The sequence below is a fragment of the Antedon bifida genome, chromosome 10 (genome assembly GCF_963402885.1).
Source record: "Antedon bifida chromosome 10, ecAntBifi1.1, whole genome shotgun sequence".
NCBI lineage: Eukaryota > Metazoa > Echinodermata > Crinoidea > Comatulida > Antedonidae > Antedon > Antedon bifida.
In genome coordinates this window covers 2,692,729-2,713,667 of record NC_136235.1, presented here as the reverse complement: position 1 = coordinate 2,713,667, position 20,939 = coordinate 2,692,729, and the positions used below count along the sequence as shown (strand labels likewise).

Genomic DNA, 20,939 nt, shown 5'->3' with positions numbered 1-20,939 from the left:
TGCTGTCACAAAATCAAGTCTTTTGGTAATTCTTTGTGTGAAGATCAGTTATGATTTGCATCATTCGTAATTTTTTTAAAGAGCAGGGGCCTATACTCTGAATAAAACATTACAATTACAAATGGCTGACTTATTTTTAATGGGGTCCAGGGATTTAAATCAGAAAAAAAGTGAGTATATCTAAAAAGATAAAAATTAAAAACCGGAAAGTAGTGAGACTTTAAGGCCTATATTAATAAATCAATATACTCTACACTAAAATACAGTTACAGTATACTAATTAGTTTATATTAGATATTAGAAGAGGGATATTCAGCCACCATATAAAAACTACAACTTGGTTTATAAATGTCTACATCAAAGAAAGATTCAATTTATTATAACAAATACAGTTTAAATAGTTCATTCTTATAAAAGCAGGCTCTCAATTTATCACTGTTTTCGACACATCAAAAGATATACTGGGGACTAAATAACATGTTATATTATTATGTTTTTCTTATCACTAAATGACGTCGACAATTTTTATTTGATTATCATCAATTATGACGCAATAGAAACTTTCAAAAGTTGCGGTATTTAATTTACTTCGATTTTTTTTCCAACCACCAATTTTTTTTAATGTCGCCCTCTTTCTTCTGCTTTTAACACGTGCGCTACAAATTTCAAAATGGCCGCCAATAATAAGCGTATTATTTACGTTGGTAAGAAAAATATTGTATTATTAGTTAATTCTAAGAGATATTAAATTAATTTAGTTAGCCAATTATAAGTCAATAGTCGCCGAGTTAACCTGCAATTATTTCAATTAAAAATATGCATGCTGACAAAACGCTAGGCCTATAATAAAAGCACTCCTCACTTCACTACTCAAGTCAGGCAGGGCTCGGCGACGTGGTGGGAATGTGAATGGGAAGTGTAGGCCTAGCCTTCTGTAACTTAGTATTAGTTTAGTATTAACTCTATCGTTCTAATTGTTTACAGTGTTTTATTACCATATATAAAACTCAAATACATAATATGCGTCCTCTTGTTTGTTTTGCCTTTTTTTTCCTAAACTAAACTTTTACAAACTTTTTAAATTTTTATTTTGATATTCATAAATAATGATATATTATTATTAATTACGCTTAGCTAGCTAGGCCTACCCAACAATGGCTAGTCTTATTCTATAGGCCTAGCTAGCCAAGTTCTGATAATTAGTTGATTAAAACAAATTGTGGAAAGACCACAATGCAATTGATGCCTGTAATATCTATCTATTGATTTTTTGTAGGTGGCTTAGCAGAAGAAGTAGATGAGAAGGTGCTGCACGCAGCTTTTATCCCCTTTGGTGATGTTGTCGACATTCAAATTCCTATGGATTATGAAACTGAGAAGCACAGAGGTTTTGCATTTGTTGAGTTTGAATTTGCTGAAGTAAGGACAAAATTAAATTGTATTTTTTAAACCTTAGGCCTATACCATTTTAAAAATCAATTCAGTTTTTGCAATTTTGCTTTTAATATTTATTTTATCAAATACAATATTAATGTAAAGCATTAATGAAAATTAACAGTTACAGTTTGTTTTAATGTAAATATATTTTGCCTATGTTTATGAATACATCTATCTATACAGCTTCTAACACTCTTTATTTTCCCTACAGGATGCTGCTGCTGCAATAGACAACATGGTATAGTTTCTTTCTATGTTTTTTTTAGTAGACTTTGAAAAAAAAAACAAACTCGACATATCTCTTTTTGTATGCCTTAAAAAATGTGAAATTCCAATGCTTATATATTTTTTTTTACTTTGAAGTTTCTGGATATTTCATGTCAGTTGTTGACCTGATTAATTTTGTTCAATATTGAATCCTAACTTATGTATTTGTATTAAACTTTAATATCAGTTTAATTTTTAGACTTGTAATACCTACAAGAATAGATACTTGTAAGAAAAGCTAGCCTGATATCAGTAGTTAGTTACGTTATTGTATTTAAAATTACATTACATTGTACTCTTTATTACAGAATGAATCTGAGTTGTTTGGAAGAACAGTTAGAGTAAATTTAGCAAAACCAATGAAGATAAAGGAAGGTTCCAGTAGGCCAGGTACGATCTTCATTTAGTTTCACTGTCAACAGCAGCATGATATTCATATTTTTCCGATTTTCAGATCTGTTTTGACTTGGATGGTTTATGACAGAATCTTCTGTCCGTCCATTTTTGCATTGAATGCATTGAATTTACAGAGTCATAAGTTCCCAGGCATTCTGTTCCACAATTCATTCATACATACACATTTATTCAGTTATAACAATAACTGGGGCCTCAGGGCTGAGGGAATTTCATTTTTTTTCACTTTTCCCAGGACAAGTACCTTTGAAATATTCACTTGTCCGATATAATAGAAAAATACGCCTGCACTAGAAGCAAAAGCTTGTCTCATTAGGGTGCCTGCAAGTACAATACAAATATGTATAACACATGAAAAGAAATATAAAACAATAAATAAGTGAAAAAAGAAAGAGATAAAATATTTAGCATAAGAAATACTTCTTCTGAGTCATTTCAATTGTTATTTTCCCCGATTCTTCCAGGCAAAAGTAATTGTCTGATAAAGTTTCTCGACGATCTTACAAATTCAGTCACTCTACTGCAATCAAGTGTATTCCTCAAGTGTCCAATATAAAGGAAAAGCACAGTGTTTAACACTACACTAACCACTAGGAACAGTGTTAATATTATTATTATGTATCCATAGTCCTTTCCATTTTCCTCTTTTGGTTGTTCATTACATGGTAGTGATGGGTTAACTATCTTAAGCGTCACAGGATTGTCACAAGGACGAGCTGACTCAGAGAAGTCATTTTCAATTGTGCAGTTAATTATTGAGTTATTCTGCCTTTCCTCTGCAATGAATTCGGTTGTAACCCATAGGTGGGTATCATTATAACATTTTGATGTTATCAATGATTCTGAGTTTTCAAGTATCAGATCGATGTTGTCTGGAGGAGACTTGTTCTCAGTGATGCAGGTTGCATGTACCAATTCAGATACCTCATAGTCTAGCTTTGACAGCTTACATATAGGATAAGGCTTACCTGTGATTTCTCGTACAGTTAGATATGCTTTATCTGAAAACTTGCCTTTAACTTTGCATTGATAATATCCTTTATCCTGACGTTCTACTACTTTTATGTGAATACTGTATGTGTAAGCATTTGCCTCAATGCTAAAATTATAGTGTGGGTCATTATCTTCAATCTTTTCACCATCCTTCCACCAGGTTAAATCGTTTCTCTTGGCCTTCAAAGTGCATGTAAATTTAGTAGCAGTGCTTCCTTCATTAGCTGTTTCATTACCTGGTTGTAATACATATACCTCACCATTAACTGTCAAAATCATAAAGCAAATGATTGCTGTAAAACTGTACATTGTTTTCTTGATTTCGACCAGCAATGGCGTAATATTGCCTGCTTAGTGTTTTTACATTCAATTTTGCAGTAACACAACTAGTATAATATTGAATCTCTATTGACTATCTACAGTAAAAGACTTGTAAAAGAAATTCTTTTCTATTGTTATTCAGTCATGTGTATACATCCTAGTAACATTATATGTCTAAACAGTCATAAACAATGTCAATACTTTACCACCATTTTTACAAATGATCTTTTTGAATTCAACTACCGTAAAGGATTTAAAAATCAATAAATTACAAATTGTCTTGTGTGTTTACTACTACTCAACAGTGACACAAGTCACCAATTACAGAGTTCAACATTTGTACATATTTCTCTGCTGCACATTTACATTATCATGAGTAAATTATATTGCAGTTTGGTCCGATGACAATTGGCTGAAGAAACACGCAGGAGAGACATTAAAGAACCAGGAAGAAGGAGCTGAGAAAGAAACAGATGGTGAGAGTGCTGCTGGAGGAACTAAAAGACCTGCTGAAGATTCTGATCAGGTGAGTAGATGCTGGGTTTATACTAAAATATTTATTAGGTTGAGTTACATTCTGGAGAGTAAAATATCTTAAGCTCTGTCTACACTTAGCTATCACACTAGTTTAACAAAATAAAGTGTGATGTGCCCAAATATGGTAGTGATATGCCCAAATATAGTAGTGATATGCCCAAATATGGTAGTGATATGACATCATCATGTTAGTTTGTGTTGATAATGTAGCTTTTAGTCCCCTGATAATTAAGGCCTAGAATTTGAAGGAAGTGAATATCAGCATTAAGTTATGAACGCACAGTTGACCATGTCAATCTAGAAAGAAATTTGATGCACTGTAGGTTGTGTTGATAACCTATATCACCATGGTTTACCGTGAGGATATAAAATACTGCATGCATGGGCATATGTGGCTATAGAAAACTGTAAATTACATTGTTTGACCATGCATATAGCCTTATACAAATGTTAAGATAAATACCTACTGTATGTCAATATATTTAATTTGTACCACATCTTCTTAAATCATGCTTTACTCTATTCTTTGTATTGTCATTGAACTTTGAATTTTATATACAATATCTGGTTAAATATACAGAAAGAAAAAAAATATGAATTTCCCTTAAAATGGTCAAATTTTGCTATAAAACCCAGATACCATTTTACAGTAGTTAGGTAGTTTAACCTAATGTAAAAACCTGTCTGGTGACTCACTAGAAAGTTGGTATACAGTGGTTAGTTTTTGTTATAGCACGAAAATAAAAACACCGCACCTGGCCATGAATGTTTTTAGCATGGACATGGAAAAACAACTTTTTAGTGTCACTTTCACTCAGTATTGTTTGAAAAATGTTTATTCTCAAAATATAACTATTTTCTTGAATTATTGTTATTGGTAGGCTGCAGGATCAGGACAAAAGAGGGCAAAGGTCAACCCTCAAGTGTACTTTGACATTAAATGTGGAAAGAAGGAAGCTGGTAGAATAATCATGCAGCTAAGGAGTGATGTTGTTCCCATGACTGCAGGTAGACTTTTCCTTTCTACTATTTTTTTAGGCAGCTAAGGAGTGATAATTGCTTTTTTTTTTCACAAATGTACCTTATCTAACCTAACTTTTATATACAAAAAATATATCTCAAACAATCAAAATAAAACAATGGCAGGATTTATTTTAAACTAAAATCTTAATTTTTTTTTCAGAAAACTTTCGTTGTTTGTGTACGCATGAAAAAGGTTATGGTTACAAAGGAAGCATATTTCATCGCATTATTCCAAAATTTGTATCCTTTTAAAATTAGTAAACAGATTTTAGCTGTTGATGTTATGAATTTTAATGAAGAGAGAGAAAGATTAGTAATATGTAAACAGTAGGAGAGTTGAAATTGTTTTAAAATAGACAACAAATTTATTGTCCCCCAACAAAAACAAGAAAGATACAAACTTTACTTTTAACCAGCCAGAAACATGTTGTCTTTCATACTGCCTATTAAATATACTTTTCTTTCTTAAATTATTATTTGCTGATCTGATTTTTGGTTCAAGTGATAATAAAATAGCCTAATCATAAAGAAAAAAAAATGTTTTTCAGAGGGACAGTATATATATATTAATACATGAGTACTTTCTACATTTTATTTTTTTTTAATTTGATCAGGTGAACAAATTGTTATCCATCATTTGTCACCATTAAATATTTTTATAATATTTTAAACATAGTTTAATACGGTTAACAATGTTTTATATGTTGTTTTTTAATGTTGTTTTATTTATTTATTTTTTTAATTTTTTTTTTTTACCATATTTAATGAGGGTGATCCATCCAGCAATTGCTGATCATTAGGGACCATCAGAGGTCCACAATACAAACATATACACAAGATGCTCTACATAAACAAAGTCTTATTACAAGTCTTTGAGAGTGGAGTTGTAATTTTGTCCTTAGAAAAAATCCTGACATGGTACGGGAATTGAACCCAAGACCCTTGGATTGGTAGCCACATGAACCTTTTGCCTGTTGTATGTTTTAGTGACTTTGATCAAATAAATGAATGTTCCCTTAACAAGACCTTTTGTAGATGTGTCAGGGAGGCGATTTCACCAATCACAATGGGACTGGTGGAAAGTCAATATATGGAAAGAAATTTAATGATGAAAACTTTGTACTGAAACACACAAAGCCTGGATTGTTATCAATGGCAAACTCTGGACCTGGTACCAACGGATCACAGTTCTTTTTGACAACAGAAAAAACAGAATGGTTAGAAACTAATAATAATTATTATTTAAAACTATGTAATTTACTTTCCCTAAAGCAGACACATCAGAGCTAGCCCAAAATGTCTGGTTGCCCAGAAAGTTTAGTTTTCATAATGCGCTAAATTGTAGGAAAAAATGTCTGACCATCGAAGAGCTTAAAATAACTTCTGTGTGAGTTTTTTTAGAGTTAACATTTCTTAGGAGTCCGGTTTTGGTATTAAAGTTACTATGATTTCTTGGAAAAATTACTTTTTAATTTAAAATGTATATTTTATAATTTACCATGTCAAGAACTCAAATTCTAGTTGTAAACGTGACAATAAAGTTGATCTTGTTAAGTTCAGAGTTTTCTCTAACTTTTTTTAACAATTTAAAAAATAACTTGTTGGAACTGAAATTATCATTATAATATTGATATTATTTTTCTTAATATGAATTATTTTTTTTTTATCATAATGATTTATAAATATTCAATTCAGGGACCACTTTTTGTACATAGTAATAATAAATATAACTGGTGCACAAGAACAAAATATATACAAAAGCAAAAAAGTATTGTGTATATTCATTTTTCATAGAATTTTAAATGTTTGGCTTTTGTCTTTTCAGGTTAGATGGAAAACATGTCGTCTTTGGAGAGGTAATTGAGGGGATGAACGTAGTGAGAGCGATGGAAAAACTAGGATCTCAATCTGGCAAACCATCTACAAAGGTTACTATCGGTGACTGCGGAGAGCTGGTATGAAGAAAGAAGAAAATGTGATAAGATGAAGACAAGTAGCTGTGATTGGCCAGTGTGTCACTGAGACTTCCAGCAAGACCCTGATTGGTATATTTGAAGTGTGTGCTTGTGATCCTGCAGTGGTGTATCTTATTGCTGGTAGATACTTGGACAGGTTGTAGTAAGGTTCTTAGGTTTTGCACACTCAAACAGAACAGTGCATTGAAAAGTTAAAAAATGAAGTGATGTTAACCAGATTGGGAATAATAATTGTACCAAAGATATTTTCCTATTCTCACAGAATCATCTGAAGGTTAATTATACAATACAACAGTTCAACTATATAATAAATTTCATTTTTATTTATTATGCAATGTATAGATGTAATATAATATGCCTCTATTTTAATTATTGTTGCACAAAAAGCTAGATTAAAACCCATCATTTATTCAAAGCAAATTCAAACAAAATGTTTACTCTATAAACTAAAAATATTTTAATACAGTTACACAATTTATACATTTAATATAAGAATTTCAATAAAAAACTGCAAACTGAAATTAAAATATATACAAGATAAAAAATGACAAATGTTGAAATATACATTTAATCATGTTGACCTGTATTTTGTTGGTTAAAAGACATTCTATAACAAAACTAATATTTCTATATACAGTCAACTCTCCCAACACCAGACTTTTCTGAAAAAAGATTGAAGACATCTCAAATTTTAACAATTAAAAACACATTCAACATAATTTCCAGAATACCAGACATATTAGGCAAGCCAACGGATACTTAACAAAAAATTAAGCTTCAACAATAATGGTAGTATAATATTAGTAAAAGTGTAATCAATTCAGAAATAAAAAAAAAGTTGTTTTGTAAATTGTTTAAGTAAGTTTGTGCTCTCACTTTTAAGCGTGTTATGTTAATGAAATGTTGACTTTATCTTATGCTGTCATGACAGTATAAGCATTTATTCCGCAGCATAAACAAATGAAGAGAAGAAGAGAAATAAATATTACTTTTGATTGATTGATTGAAGATTGCGAGTAAGGCACCCCACCCCACGGCACCCCACTAGAAGATTTAATCCAACAACATAGGCAATTGTATTCTCTTCCCAATATAAGTAGTATTATTTCTTTAATTGTTTTGATTTGCTGTCCATATTGGTTTGTGTTGGTAATGCAGACATTTAAGTTCCTTCATATAATTGTTTTTATTTTTTTTTTTAAAGAAATCCGTCTTTTTATGAATAATAATAATGACAATTGGTATCAGAAATTGAAATATTAATATTGCCCATAATAAATCTTTACATTCATTACACTTATCTGTTGACTCATCTTTTGGTTTATCTGTTGCTGGTTTTGTGCTTCTTTTTGTGACTTCTGTAGGTGCAGGTGTTGTTGGCATTTCTTTGGTAGTTGTTGATGGATAAATGGGAATGTCCTTTTTGCAACTTAGAGGTTTACTGTAATTGTTTGAAATCATGCAAACCCCCATCATTAGATTTGGCGTTGCTTGAAACTCTGTTGTGGCCCATCGATGTGTTGCATTTTTACATTGAGATGTAGTATTTAACTCTTTTGACATTGTTGGCTTTGGCGGTAAAAAATCATTATAAGTCAGTGACTTATCAACTTCATGATATTCTGCACTAAAATGTATATCATCAGCAGGCCACTTGTTCTCTGTGATGCAAGTCATATACACCATCTCACATTCTTTATACCCTAACTCTGACATGTTACAGATAGGATAAGGTTTACCTGTGATTTCAAATATTTTCAACCGTGCTTTTTCAGATACCTGTCCTGTTGTTTTATTCTTCCAGATTTTACATTGATAATAGCCATTATCTGTGCGTTGTACTCTGTGTATTTTCAAAGTAGTTGTGAGCAAAGTATTCTGCACATTGTAATGTTCACCTGGTACAATAATGATAGCATTATTTTTTATCCATTCATACTTATAAGGTTTCACATTTAAAATGCAAGTCAACAGTGTAGTATCTCCTTCTTTGACTGGATCTTTTGGAGTTGATGGTCCTCGTTTAATAAATAATTCACAATTCACCAAATAAGTGTAAAACAGTAAGCAAAAAGTACTTTTGATTGCAAAAATCATTGTGGTTAGTGGTAGGTTACAGTATTATTTTGTCTGCAGGCTCTTTCTCCAATTGTATGAAAGCAGCTATCAACCAACTGTCCAACTAGGGAATATTTCGATTTCTTACACCTAGCACCAATATACATGAATAACTTCATTATTTAATACCATTGTTTGTGATACAATGTTCTTTGTAATTTTATAATGATTCAATCAATATACTCTAGGCCATTATTAGAATAATAAACATTACAAATTGTTTGTTTACATAGAGGAACCATAATAATAATCTGGTTTTATAATGGTAAATATGTAGTATAGAGATATTATATTATGATTACCACAACATTGATATCAGTGGTTGTATATTTTAACATCCATGTTATGCCATCTTCTTTATCAATTTCTGACCTAGTATTCACAATTCATTTCCTACCAAGATGTCAAGAATAATGAGATAAAATGTAAAAGTTTTGCACCTATGTCTTCTGGTATTTCTTGACAGTTTATCATTGCCGTGGCCTACCTTGCATTGTAATGGTTATCTTTTGTAGGTGTAGTAATAATTTTTAATTATCATTCTTTAAGGATTGAACTCTATGAAAATATAGTAGTCTACATGTCTAAATCCTAACTATTGTATTACAACAAATAAAATAAAAAATCAAGCATCATATTGAAATTGACAACCTTAAAATTAGTGTTACATACTGATGGGAGGACGTCTCAAATTAACTGTCTTGGTCTGCCAAAAGTTGTACAGGCTAAGTGCAAGGATGGACAACAATAGTAACAGATTTATATATGTAATCATTCGAATGTCTTCTATGTTGCATTCAAATACATTCTTAGAATTTGAAATTGATTCTTCATTTGGATCCTTCGGTTTACTTGAGGTTTCTTCTCTGCTCGTCTTGCTTGTACTGCCTTTTTCTCCTTCAGTTTGTTTCGTTGGTGTCGTTTCTTTGGGCTGTGACTGAATAATAAGACTCTTGTTGCAATTACGAAAGCCCAGAGTTTTGACGTTAACAATTCTGCAATTTATCAAAGTATTATTGAGTTCTATTTCTGCTTTAAACTCTGATATGGCCCATAGATGTGTTTCATTACTACATTTACATGTTTTGTCCAAATGTTTAGTTTTTTTGTCACGATATTCTGCATTAAAATTTATTTTATCTTGAGGTGACTTGTTTTCTGTGATACAAGTAATCGACACCATCTCACATTCTTCATATTCTGGCTTTGATATCTCACAGATAGGAAAAGGCTCACCTGTAATTTCAAACACTGTTAACCAAGCTTTATCTGAAAACTCACCATGAACCTTGCATTGGTAATATCCTTTATCCTGACGTTCCACATTATTTAGCTGAATGCTGTATTTACCATAAGTTGCATCATTGGTAAATGTATACTTGGCATCAGTAGGCTCAATCATCGTGTTGTCCTTCCACCATGTTGCATTTTCTAATTGAACTTCAGAAATGCGATCAATCAAAATACATGTAAATGTAGCAGTGTCTCCTTCTATTACTGTTTCATCACCTGGTTGTGATAAAAATACCTCACTCTCACCATTAACTGCCAATGTCATACAGAATATGATTGCTGTAAAACTGTACATTTTCACCATTGATACGACAAACACATGATATTCTGACTTTGATGTTTTCATACAGTTAACACAAGCAGTATGTCAGACCTTTTTATAGAAGTTACCGATACAAAAACAGTGTGTACAGTCATGCATCTTAGCAACAACCAATCCAACGATGTAGCGTTTTAATACCAGTACCATTAGATTAGATAAAATCAATAGAATTTTAAAATATCATTACTGCTTACATCATATAAAAAGAATAGTTTAAATTAGGTATATATCATAAAAACACGATCTATCTACGATTAATCATGATTAAAACACGTCACCATAACATAAACATTATTCATTTTTGTTCCGACACTGACTTGACAAGCATAACAATGTTTTGGGTTTAGTCAGCTAAAGACTGGGATGATGGGCTTTCGAGTAGAGTGTCTGTCACAGCTATCTTGCTTAGCCATCATATATTTTCCTGCAGGTATTGTTATTTGTACTTGGCTGAATAAGGGTTAGATAATAGAGCTGTGTATGATTTTATATACCATAGTAATAATCCATATTATATAACACCTAAATAAATTCCTGTCATGTAATTGGACGATTGTGGGTCACATGGCGTGCAATAGTACGCACTATTAAACGATCGTTTAATAGTACTTTTTGAAACATTTTTGTGTACGAAAAAAAAAAAAACGTTTCGCGGATGAAAAAAAATCTAGTATACACATTACCCTATAATATGGCTCTGTACTGTGAAATACAACAAAACCAAACAAAACTGTTTTTAATCAATGTGAATGAAATGTAGGCCTTTGGCTAGGGCTACCTTACCTTATTTGATTCAAATGACAGGAATCTATTTATATGTTATATAAAACAAATAATGAATGTTTTATATTCGTGTAATGGTACAAATAATGGCATTTGGTGAATGATGGAAGGTTGATATATAACCTTTCATCATTCACCTCATGCCATTATTTGTACCATTACACTCATAAACATTCATTATTTGTATAATAATCATGTTTTATTGCAATTATATATATTTTCTTAGTAAGTAAATTCACTAAGATAGCAACTGAATGTAGAAATAAAACCTATATGCCTATACAAGACAATTCATTTCTTTTGAATTTATTATTATTCAATCAATATTCCCCAGGCCATTGTTACAATTACTGGTAGGCCATGTAGCATATACGCTATACATAATAATAGTTACAGAAAATGAAAAAAAAAATATGAAAATTTACTAAGTTATATTACATACTTGAATGACTGTTATCAGTTTTATAAAACATTTAAAGACTTTTTAAAATTTTAACCAATGCTATGACAGTATGTGGAGTGCCGCTGATTATGAGCTTATCATAGTATTGGGCGCTATATAAATGTAATGTTATTGATGTATGTGTTACGTTCTTATGTTTTTATAATTATGTAAAAGCTATGCTAAACATACCAATTAAACTTTAGAAATAAATGCACAGAATTAAAGATGTATTGTCCCCCTGAAAAAATAATTCTTAACAACATTTTTGTTGAATATGCCATTTTAATGTAACATAATAGGAATCCACTTTGACCAAAAATTTGATCGAAAAAAAATGTATTTACCTGAAAAACTGTAATTCAAAGCAAAAAATAGTCAAATTGGCTGCCAGCCAGTGTGTTTTTGGTTGAATTTAACCATTTATTTTGTCAATTTATAAGTGAAAACATTATTTTTTTTCTATGGAAGTGATTAACTTTATTAAAACTACAAAATAACATATTCAAAGTCTGATTTAATTAATCCTTCATTTTCATGTTTTTGGGGGACAATACATTTTGTAAGTATGAATCTTATAAATATGCAATTATTGTAAACTAAGCACTTGTAAAGATGTTACAAGTAGACTGAAAATCCAGAAAGTAAATACAATGCACTTTTAAAAATCACACTGATAAGTTAATTAATCAAATGTTGAATATGGGTCTACTGTAAAGCTATATACAAAATTGTATACAAAAAAATATTCATGTTTTTTTTTTTTCTTCTTCTTCGTATTTGGAGCCAACTTCAGATGTGAAGACTCTGCTCCTCCAACTCTGTTTTGCTAGTTTTACAGTATTTGGTTGTGTGGTATTATAGGTAAACTGTAGGCCTAAACCCTGATATTATTTAAATAACAAACTAATACCAAAATGAGAATTGCATTCAATGGAGCCTACACTATTAACGCATACAAATAACACATACATTTAATTGAAACTGATCATTTTCAGAACACTTTGTTTGAAGAGAAACCTCAAGTTTTATATATTTACATTTAACTAAATTAAAACCTATTAATTATGTAAATGTTTCAGACAATTCAATTGCAGGATTGTTTTCTGGACTTGTTTGAGGTGGAATTTTAATTTTACCAAAAAGACAATAAAAACAAACTATCAGTATTATGCAAAGTATTATTATTATGATTAATAAAAAAATAATCCATCCATTGTTACATTCACATGTGTACTTATCAGCATTGTCATCTGTTTTATTGTCTGTTGTCTCATCATCAGTTGTTTCCTCCTCTTGTTTACCTGTTGGTGTTTCTGTAGTTATCTTGGAATCAGTGACTTCTTCTGTGTCTGGAGTTGCTGTCTCATCCATCACCCTATCATCTATTTTGTCAGTGGTTGCGATGACTGAATGACAAGACTCTTCCTGCAACACCCACCAGGAATTTGATTGTTGGATATTTTGCAAACTATCTTTGTATTATCAAGATCAGGATCTGCTTTAAACTCTGATGTGGCCCATAGATGTGTAACATTACCACATTGACATGTAGTGTTTAAGTTTTTAGATCTTTCATCATCAAGATATTCTACATTAAATTCTATGTTATCAGGAGGTGACTTTTTCTCTGTGATGCAAGTCATATACACCATCTCACATTGCTCATATACTGGCTTTGACAGCTCACAGATAGGATAAGGCTCACCGTTGGTTTCTATTACTATTAACTGTGCTTTTTCAGATACTTCTGCTTGTTCTCCATTATTCCAAACTTTACATTGATAATAGCCTTTATCTGTCCATTTTACTTTATCTATTTCCAAAGTAGTTTTGCCTTTGCCGTACGTCACATTGTAATGTTCATCTGGTGTAATAGTTATACCATTTTTCAGCCACTCATAGTTGTCAGGTACCTCATTTAAAAGGCATGTAAACTTGGTCTTCGTGTTCCCTTCATAAACCGGTGGTTCACTTCCTGGTCCTCGAGAAATAAGTTTTCCACCAACATTCACAAAATAAATGTACAAAATTAAACAAATTGTAGGATTGTTGTTAAATATAAACATACTTGTGATTTCTGGTAGGCCTAATGTCAGTGCAGTACAGTTTCTTGGCTGTGTTATGTTCCTTGACAACACTCAGCAGCAACTCGCATCATTGATGCCATTGTTTGTAATACAATGTTCTTTTGAATATATACGCCATAAAATGTATAGAATACGCTTAAGTAAACAGTTGAAAATTTGCTTACTGTATTTCCCACATGATTCATCTAAGGTTATCCAACTTACTATTTTTTTGTTAATTACTTTTAATCACATTTTGTCTTCAGGCCTATAAATGTAAAAAAGTTATTAAGTGATATTTTACAAAACAAAATATTGATGTACTTTTTGCAATGACTTTACAAACTTTTAAAAAGTTAGTTTTTTATTTGCTTGGCCTGTAGTTACTACTTTAGTTTCTAGACCGATTCTCTGGATTTTTTTAATGGTCAACATACATACTATATGAGACACAATATTGCAATAATCCCTTTAAAATTATATAAAATCCTTATGGCATGTAATATTCTTTAAAGATGTATTGTCCTCCAAAATCATGAAAAATATAGATTTTTAAAATCGGACTTTGAATAGGCCATTTTGCAGTTTTAATGAAGTTGTTCACTTCCATAAGAAAAAAAACGGGGGAAAAAATTATTTCACCTATAAAAAGACAAAATAAACAGTTAAATTACCCAAAAACTCATTGTCTTCCAGACAATTTGACCATTTTTTGCTTTAAATTACATTTTTCTCAGCTAAATAATTTTTTTTCAGACCCAATTTTTTGTGAGAGTGAATAACTATTATGTGACATTAAAATAACATATTCAACAAAAAAATTTAAAAAAATATTTTTTTAGGGGGACAATATATCTTTAAAGACTTTTTCTGTTTGTTTACATGGAGGGAGGAACCATAACAATAATCTGGTTTTATAATGGTAAATGTGCAGATATTATATTTATGAATTGATTGATATCAGTGGTTGCATATTTTAATATCCATTATGCCATTGAATTTTCTTTTTTATCAATTTCTGACCTAGTAACACAATTTATGTCATACCATAAGATGTCAAGAATAAAGAGATATTAACATTTTGCACCTATGTCTTCTGGTATTTCTTGACAGTTTATCATTGCCGTGGCCTACCTTGCATTGTAATGGTTATCTTTTGTAGTAATAGTAATTTTTAATTATTATTTTTTAAGAATGGAACTCTATGAAAATATAGTAGTCTACATGACTTAATCTAAACTATTGTTATTACAACAAATAAAAAATCAAGCATCATATTAGAATTGACAACCTTAAGATTAGTGTTACATACTGTATTTTTCTTTATAATAACATGTTATTTTCATTGATTAAAAATGGGATATCTGATGGGAGGACGTCTCAAATTAACTGTCTTGGTCTGCCAAAAGTTGTAAAGGCTAAGTGCAAGGATGAATAACAATAGTAACAGATTTATCCATGTAATCCATATAATGTCTTCTATGTTGCATTCACATGTACCATTAGGATCCTTCTGTTCATAACAAAAAGAATATAGAACTGTGAAAGTAAACCATATTAATATCAAATTGTCATTATTCAAAACATCAATTTGCAAAAAATATATATTTATGATTAAATGTATTTTATTTGTCTTATTTTTTTTATTAAAGATGTATTGTCCCCCAAAAACATAAACAATAAAGATTAATTAAATCAGATTTTGAATAGGTTATTTTGTAGTTTCAATAAAGTTAATCACTTCCGTTAAAAAAAACCCCCAAAAACAATGTTTTCACTTATAAAATGACAAAATAATGGTTAAATTCAACCAAAAATCCATTGGCTGGCAGCCAATTTGACTATTTTTTGGCTTTTTCAGGTAAATAAATTTTTTTTTTTCGATCTAAATTTTGGTCAAAGTGGAAAACTATTATGTAACATTAAAATGGCATATTCAACAGAAAATTGTTTAATAATTTTTTTTTTCAGGGGGACAATACATCTTTAATGTAACTTATTTTTTATTATTTTTATTCCAAATAATATAAAACTTCTGGAACTTTAATTTTAGTAATATAAGCTAATTGCATTATGTCTAAGAAAAAGATTATCCATTCATTTTTACATTCACATTTACTGTACACTCAATGCACTTGACATCATCTCTTACCTTGTTATCAACAATTTCCTCTTTTTACCCATTGCCATTTCTATGCTTACCTTTGTATTAGGAAGTTGTTGTAGAGTTGTTGGTGTTTCTGTGGTAGTTGTTGGTGTTTCTGTGGTAGTTGTTGGTGTTTCTGTGGTAGTTGTTGGTGTTTCTGTGGTAGTTGTTGGTGTTTCTGTGGTATTTGTTGGTGAATGAATCAAAAGTGTCTTGTTACAAAACCAAACGACACTAGAAATTGTATAGTTGAATATTTTGCAAACTATCTTTGTATTATTTAGTTCTAGATCTGCTTTAAACTCTGATGTGGCCCATAAATGTGTAGCATTACCACACTGACATGTAGTGTTTAAGTTTTTAGATCTTTCATCATCAAGATATTCCACATTAAATTCTATGTTATCAGGAGGCCACTTGTTCTCTGTGATGCAAGTCATATACACCATCTCACATTGCTCATATACTGACTTTGACATCTCACAGATAGGAGGTTCTCTTGTGATTTCAAACACTGTTAACCAAGCTTTATCTGAAAACTCATCATGAACCTTGCATTGGTAATATCCCTTATCCTGACGTTCCACACTATTTATCTGAATGCTGTATTTACCATGGGTTGTATCATTGGTAAATGTATACTTGGCATCAGTAGGCTCAATCATCGTGTTGTCCTTCCACCATGTTGCATTTTCTAATTGAACTTCAGAAATGCGATCAATCAAAATACATGTAAATGTAGCAGTGTCTCCTTCTATTACTGTTTCATCACCTGGTTGTGATAAAAATACCTCACTCTCACCATTAACTGCCAATGTCATACAGAATATGATTGCTGTAAAACTGTACATTTTCACCATTGATACGACAAACACATGATATTCTGACTTTGATGTTTTCATACAGTTAACACAAGCAGTATGTCAGACCTTTTTATAGAAGTTACCGATACAAAAACAGTGTGTACAGTCATGCATCTTAGCAACAACCAATCCAACGATGTAGCGTTTTAATACCAGTACCATTAGATTAGATAAAATCAATAGAATTTTCATTACTGCTTACATCATATAAAAAGAATAGTTTAAATTAGGTATGTATCATAAAAACACGATCTATCTACGATTAATCATGATTAAAACACGTCACCATAACATAAACATTATTAATTTTTGTTCCGACACTGACTTGACAAGCATAACAATGTTTTGGGTTTAGTCAGCTAAAGACTGGGATGATGGGCTTTCGAGTAAGAGTGTCTGTCACTATCTTGCTTAGCCATCTTTGTTTATATTTTCCTGCAGGTATTGTTATTTGTATTGTACTTGGCTGAATAAGGGTTAGATAATAGAGCTGTGTATTATTTTATATACCATAGTAATAATCCATATTATATAACACCTAAATAAATTCCTGTCATGTAATTGGACGATTGTGGGTCACATGGCGTGCAATAGTACGCACTATTAAACGATCGTTTAATAGTACTTTTTGAAACATTTTTGTGTACGAAAAAAAAAAAAACGTTTCGCGGATGAAAAAAAATCTAGTATACACATTACCCTATAATATGGCTCTGTACTGTGAAATACAACAAAACCAAACAAAACTGTTTTTAATCAATGTGAATGAAATGTAGGCCTTTGGCTAGGGCTACCTTACCTTATTTGATTCAAATGACAGGAATCTATTTATATGTTATATAAAACAAATAATGAATGTTTTATATTCGTGTAATGGTACAAATAATGGCATTTGGTGAATGATGGAAGGTTAATATCAACTCGGCGTTGCCTCGTTGATATATAACCTTTCATCATTCACCTCATGCCATTATTTGTACCATTACACTCATAAACATTCATTATTTGTATAATAATCATGTTTTATTGCAATTATATATATTTTCTTAGTAAGTAAATTCACTAAGATAGCAACTGAATGTAGAAATAAAACCTATGCCTATACAAGACAATCATTTCTTTTGAATTTATTATTATTCAATCAATATTCCCCAGGCCATTGTTACAATTACTGGTAGGCCATGTAGCATATACGCTATACATAATAATGGTTACAGAAAATGAAAATTTACTAAGTTATATTACATACTTGAATGACTGTTATCAGTTTTATAAAACATTTAAAGACTTTTTAAAATTTGAACCAATGCTATGACAGTATGTGGAGTGCCGCTGATTATGAGCTTATCATAGTATTGGGCGCTAAATAAATGTAATGTTATTGATGTATGCGTTACGTTCTTATGTTTTTATAATTATGTAAAAGCTATGCTAAACATACCAATTAAACTTTAGAAATAAATGCACAGAATTAAAGATGTATTGTCCCCCTGAAAAAATAATTCTTAACAACATTTTTGTTGAATATGCCATTTTAATGTAACATAATATGAATCCACTTTGACCAAAAATTTGATCGAAAAAAAATGTCTTTACCTGAAAAACTGTAATTCAAAGCAAAAAATAGTGGAAGTGATTCATTTTATTAAAACTACAAAATAACATATTCAAAGTCTGATTTAATTAATCCTTCATTTTCATGGTTTTAGGGGACAATACATTTTGTAAGTATGAATCTTTTAAATATGCAATTATTGTAAACTAAGCACTTGTAAAGATGTTACAAGTAGACTGAAAATCCAGAAAGTAAATACAATGCACTTTTAAAAATCACACTGATAAGTTAATTAATCAAATGTTGAATATGGGTCTACTTTAAAGCTATATACAAAATTGTATACACAAAATATTCATGTTATAGGTGAACTGTAGGCCTAAACCCTGATATTATTTACATAACAAATACCAAAATGAGAATTTCATTCAATGGAGCCTACTATTAACGCATACAAATAACACAAATACATTTAATTGAAACTGCTCATTTTCAGAACACTTTGTTTGAAGAGAAACCTCAAGTTTTATATATTTACATTTAACTAAATTAAAACATATTAATTATGTAGATGTCACTCAGACAATTCAATTGCAGGATTGTTTTCTGGACTTTGAGGTGGAATTTTAATTTTACCAAAAAGACAATAAAAACAAACTATCAGTATTATGCAAAGTATTATTATTATGATTAATAAAAAAATAATCCATCCATTGTTACATTCACATGTGTACTTATCAGCATTGTCATCTGTTTTATTGTCTGTTGTCTCATCATCAGTTGTTTCCTCCTCTTGTTTACCTGTTGGTGTTTCTGTAGTTATCTTGGAATCAGTGACTTCTTCTGTGTTTGGAGTTGCTGTCTCATCCATCACCCTATCATCTATTTTGTCAGTGGTTGTTGATGACTGAATGACAAGACTCTTCCTGCAACACCCACCAGGAATTTGATTGTTGGATATTTTGCAAACTATCTTTGTATTATCAAGATCAGGATCTGCTTTAAACTCTGATGTGGCCCATAGATGTGTAACATTACCACATTGACATGTAGTGTTTAAGTTTTTAGATCTTTCATCATCAAGATATTCTACATTAAATTCTATGTTATCAGGAGGTGACTTTTTCTCTGTGATGCAAGTCATATACACCATCTCACATTGCTCATATACTGGCTTTGACAGCTCACAGATAGGATAAGGCTCACCGTTGGTTTCTATTACTATTAACTGTGCTTTTTCAGATACTTCTGCTTGTTCTCCATTATTCCAAACTTTACATTGATAATAGCCTTTATCTGTCCATTTTACTTTATCTATTTCCAAAGTAGTTTTGCCTTTGCCGTACGTCACATTGTAATGTTCATCTGGTGTAATAGTTATACCATTTTTCAGCCACTCATAGTTGTCAGGTACCTCATTTAAAAGGCATGTAAACTTGGTCTTCGTGTTCCCTTCATAAACCGGTGGTTCACTTCCTGGTCCTCGAGAAATAAGTTTTCCACCAACATTCACAAAATAAATGTACAAAATTAAACAAATTGTAGGATTGTTGTTAAATATAAACATACTTGTGATTTCTGGTAGGCCTAATGTCAGTGCAGTACAGTTTCTTGGCTGTGTTATGTTCCTTGACAACACTCAGCAGCAACTCGCATCATTGATGCCATTGTTTGTAATACAATGTTCTTTTGAATATATACGCCATAAAATGTATAGAATACGCTTAAGTAAACAGTTGAAAATTTGCTTACTGTATTTCCCACATGATTCATCTAAGGTTATCCAACTTACTATTTTTTTGTTAATTACTTTTAATCACATTTTGTCTTCAGGCCTATAAATGTAAAAAAGTTATTAAGTGATATTTTACAAAACAAAATATTGATGTACTTTTTGCAATGACTTTACAAACTTTTAAAAAGTTAGTTTTTTATTTGCTTGGCCTGTAGTTACTACTTTAGTTTCTAGACCGATTCTCTGGATTTTTTTAATGGTCAACATACATACTATATGAGACACAATATTGCAATAATCCCTTTAAAATTATATAAAATCCTTATGGCATGTAATATTCTTTAAAGATGTATTGTCCTCCAAAATCATGAAAAATATAGATTTTTAAAATCGGACTTTGAATAGGCCATTTTGCAGTTTTAATGAAGTTGTTCACTTCCATAAGAAAAAAAACGGGGGAAAAAATTATTTCACCTATAAAAAGACAAAATAAACAGTTAAATTACCCAAAAACTCATTGTCTTCCAGACAATTTGACCATTTTTTGCTTTAAATTACATTTTTCTCAGCTAAATAATTTTTTTTCAGACCCAATTTTTTGTGAGAGTGAATAACTATTATGTGACATTAAAATAACATATTCAA

At 30.7% G+C, this 20,939-nt stretch overlaps 2 protein-coding genes across 2 annotated transcripts; one reads left to right on the top strand and one right to left on the bottom strand.

Moving 5' to 3' along the window:
* Positions 1–670: 670 nt before the first annotated feature.
* LOC144854845 (peptidyl-prolyl cis-trans isomerase E-like) lies at positions 671–8,262 on the top strand. The gene is made up of 9 exons (XM_078712836.1): positions 671–704; positions 1,277–1,419; positions 1,649–1,675; positions 2,013–2,094; positions 3,825–3,958; positions 4,851–4,977; positions 5,153–5,232; positions 6,028–6,209; positions 6,818–8,262. Exons 1-9 carry the CDS (start codon positions 671–673, stop codon positions 6,951–6,953), a joined length of 945 nt encoding a protein of 314 aa, XP_078568962.1. The 3' UTR covers positions 6,954–8,262.
* Positions 2,082–10,653, bottom strand: LOC144854846 (uncharacterized). The gene is made up of 2 exons (XM_078712837.1): positions 10,615–10,653; positions 2,082–3,366 (listed from the first exon to the last, which is right to left on the bottom strand). The coding sequence occupies exons 1-2, from the start codon at positions 10,642–10,644 to the stop codon at positions 2,554–2,556; spliced, it is 843 nt and encodes a 280-aa protein (XP_078568963.1). The 5' UTR covers positions 10,645–10,653; the 3' UTR covers positions 2,082–2,553.
* Positions 10,654–20,939: the final 10,286 nt, after the last annotated feature.

What these genes read in the sequence shown, in the direction of transcription:
- LOC144854845 (XM_078712836.1), top strand. Translation starts at nt 671, where the DNA reads ATGGCCGCCAATAATAAGCGTATTATTTACGTTG. An exon ending in TAAGCGTATTATTTACGTTG is followed by an intron (nt 705 to 1,276) that starts GTAAGAAAAATA and finishes GATTTTTTGTAG; the next exon opens with GTGGCTTAGCAGAAGAAGTA. An exon ending in TGTTGTTCCCATGACTGCAG is followed by an intron (nt 4,978 to 5,152) that starts GTAGACTTTTCC and finishes TTTTTTTTTCAG; the next exon opens with AAAACTTTCGTTGTTTGTGT.
- LOC144854846 (XM_078712837.1), bottom strand. Translation starts at nt 10,644, where the DNA reads ATGACATTGGCAGTTAATGGTGAGAGTGAG. An exon ending in CAGTTAATGGTGAGAGTGAG is followed by an intron (nt 3,367 to 10,614) that starts GTATTTTTATCA and finishes GTTAATGGTGAG; the next exon opens with GTATATGTATTACAACCAGG.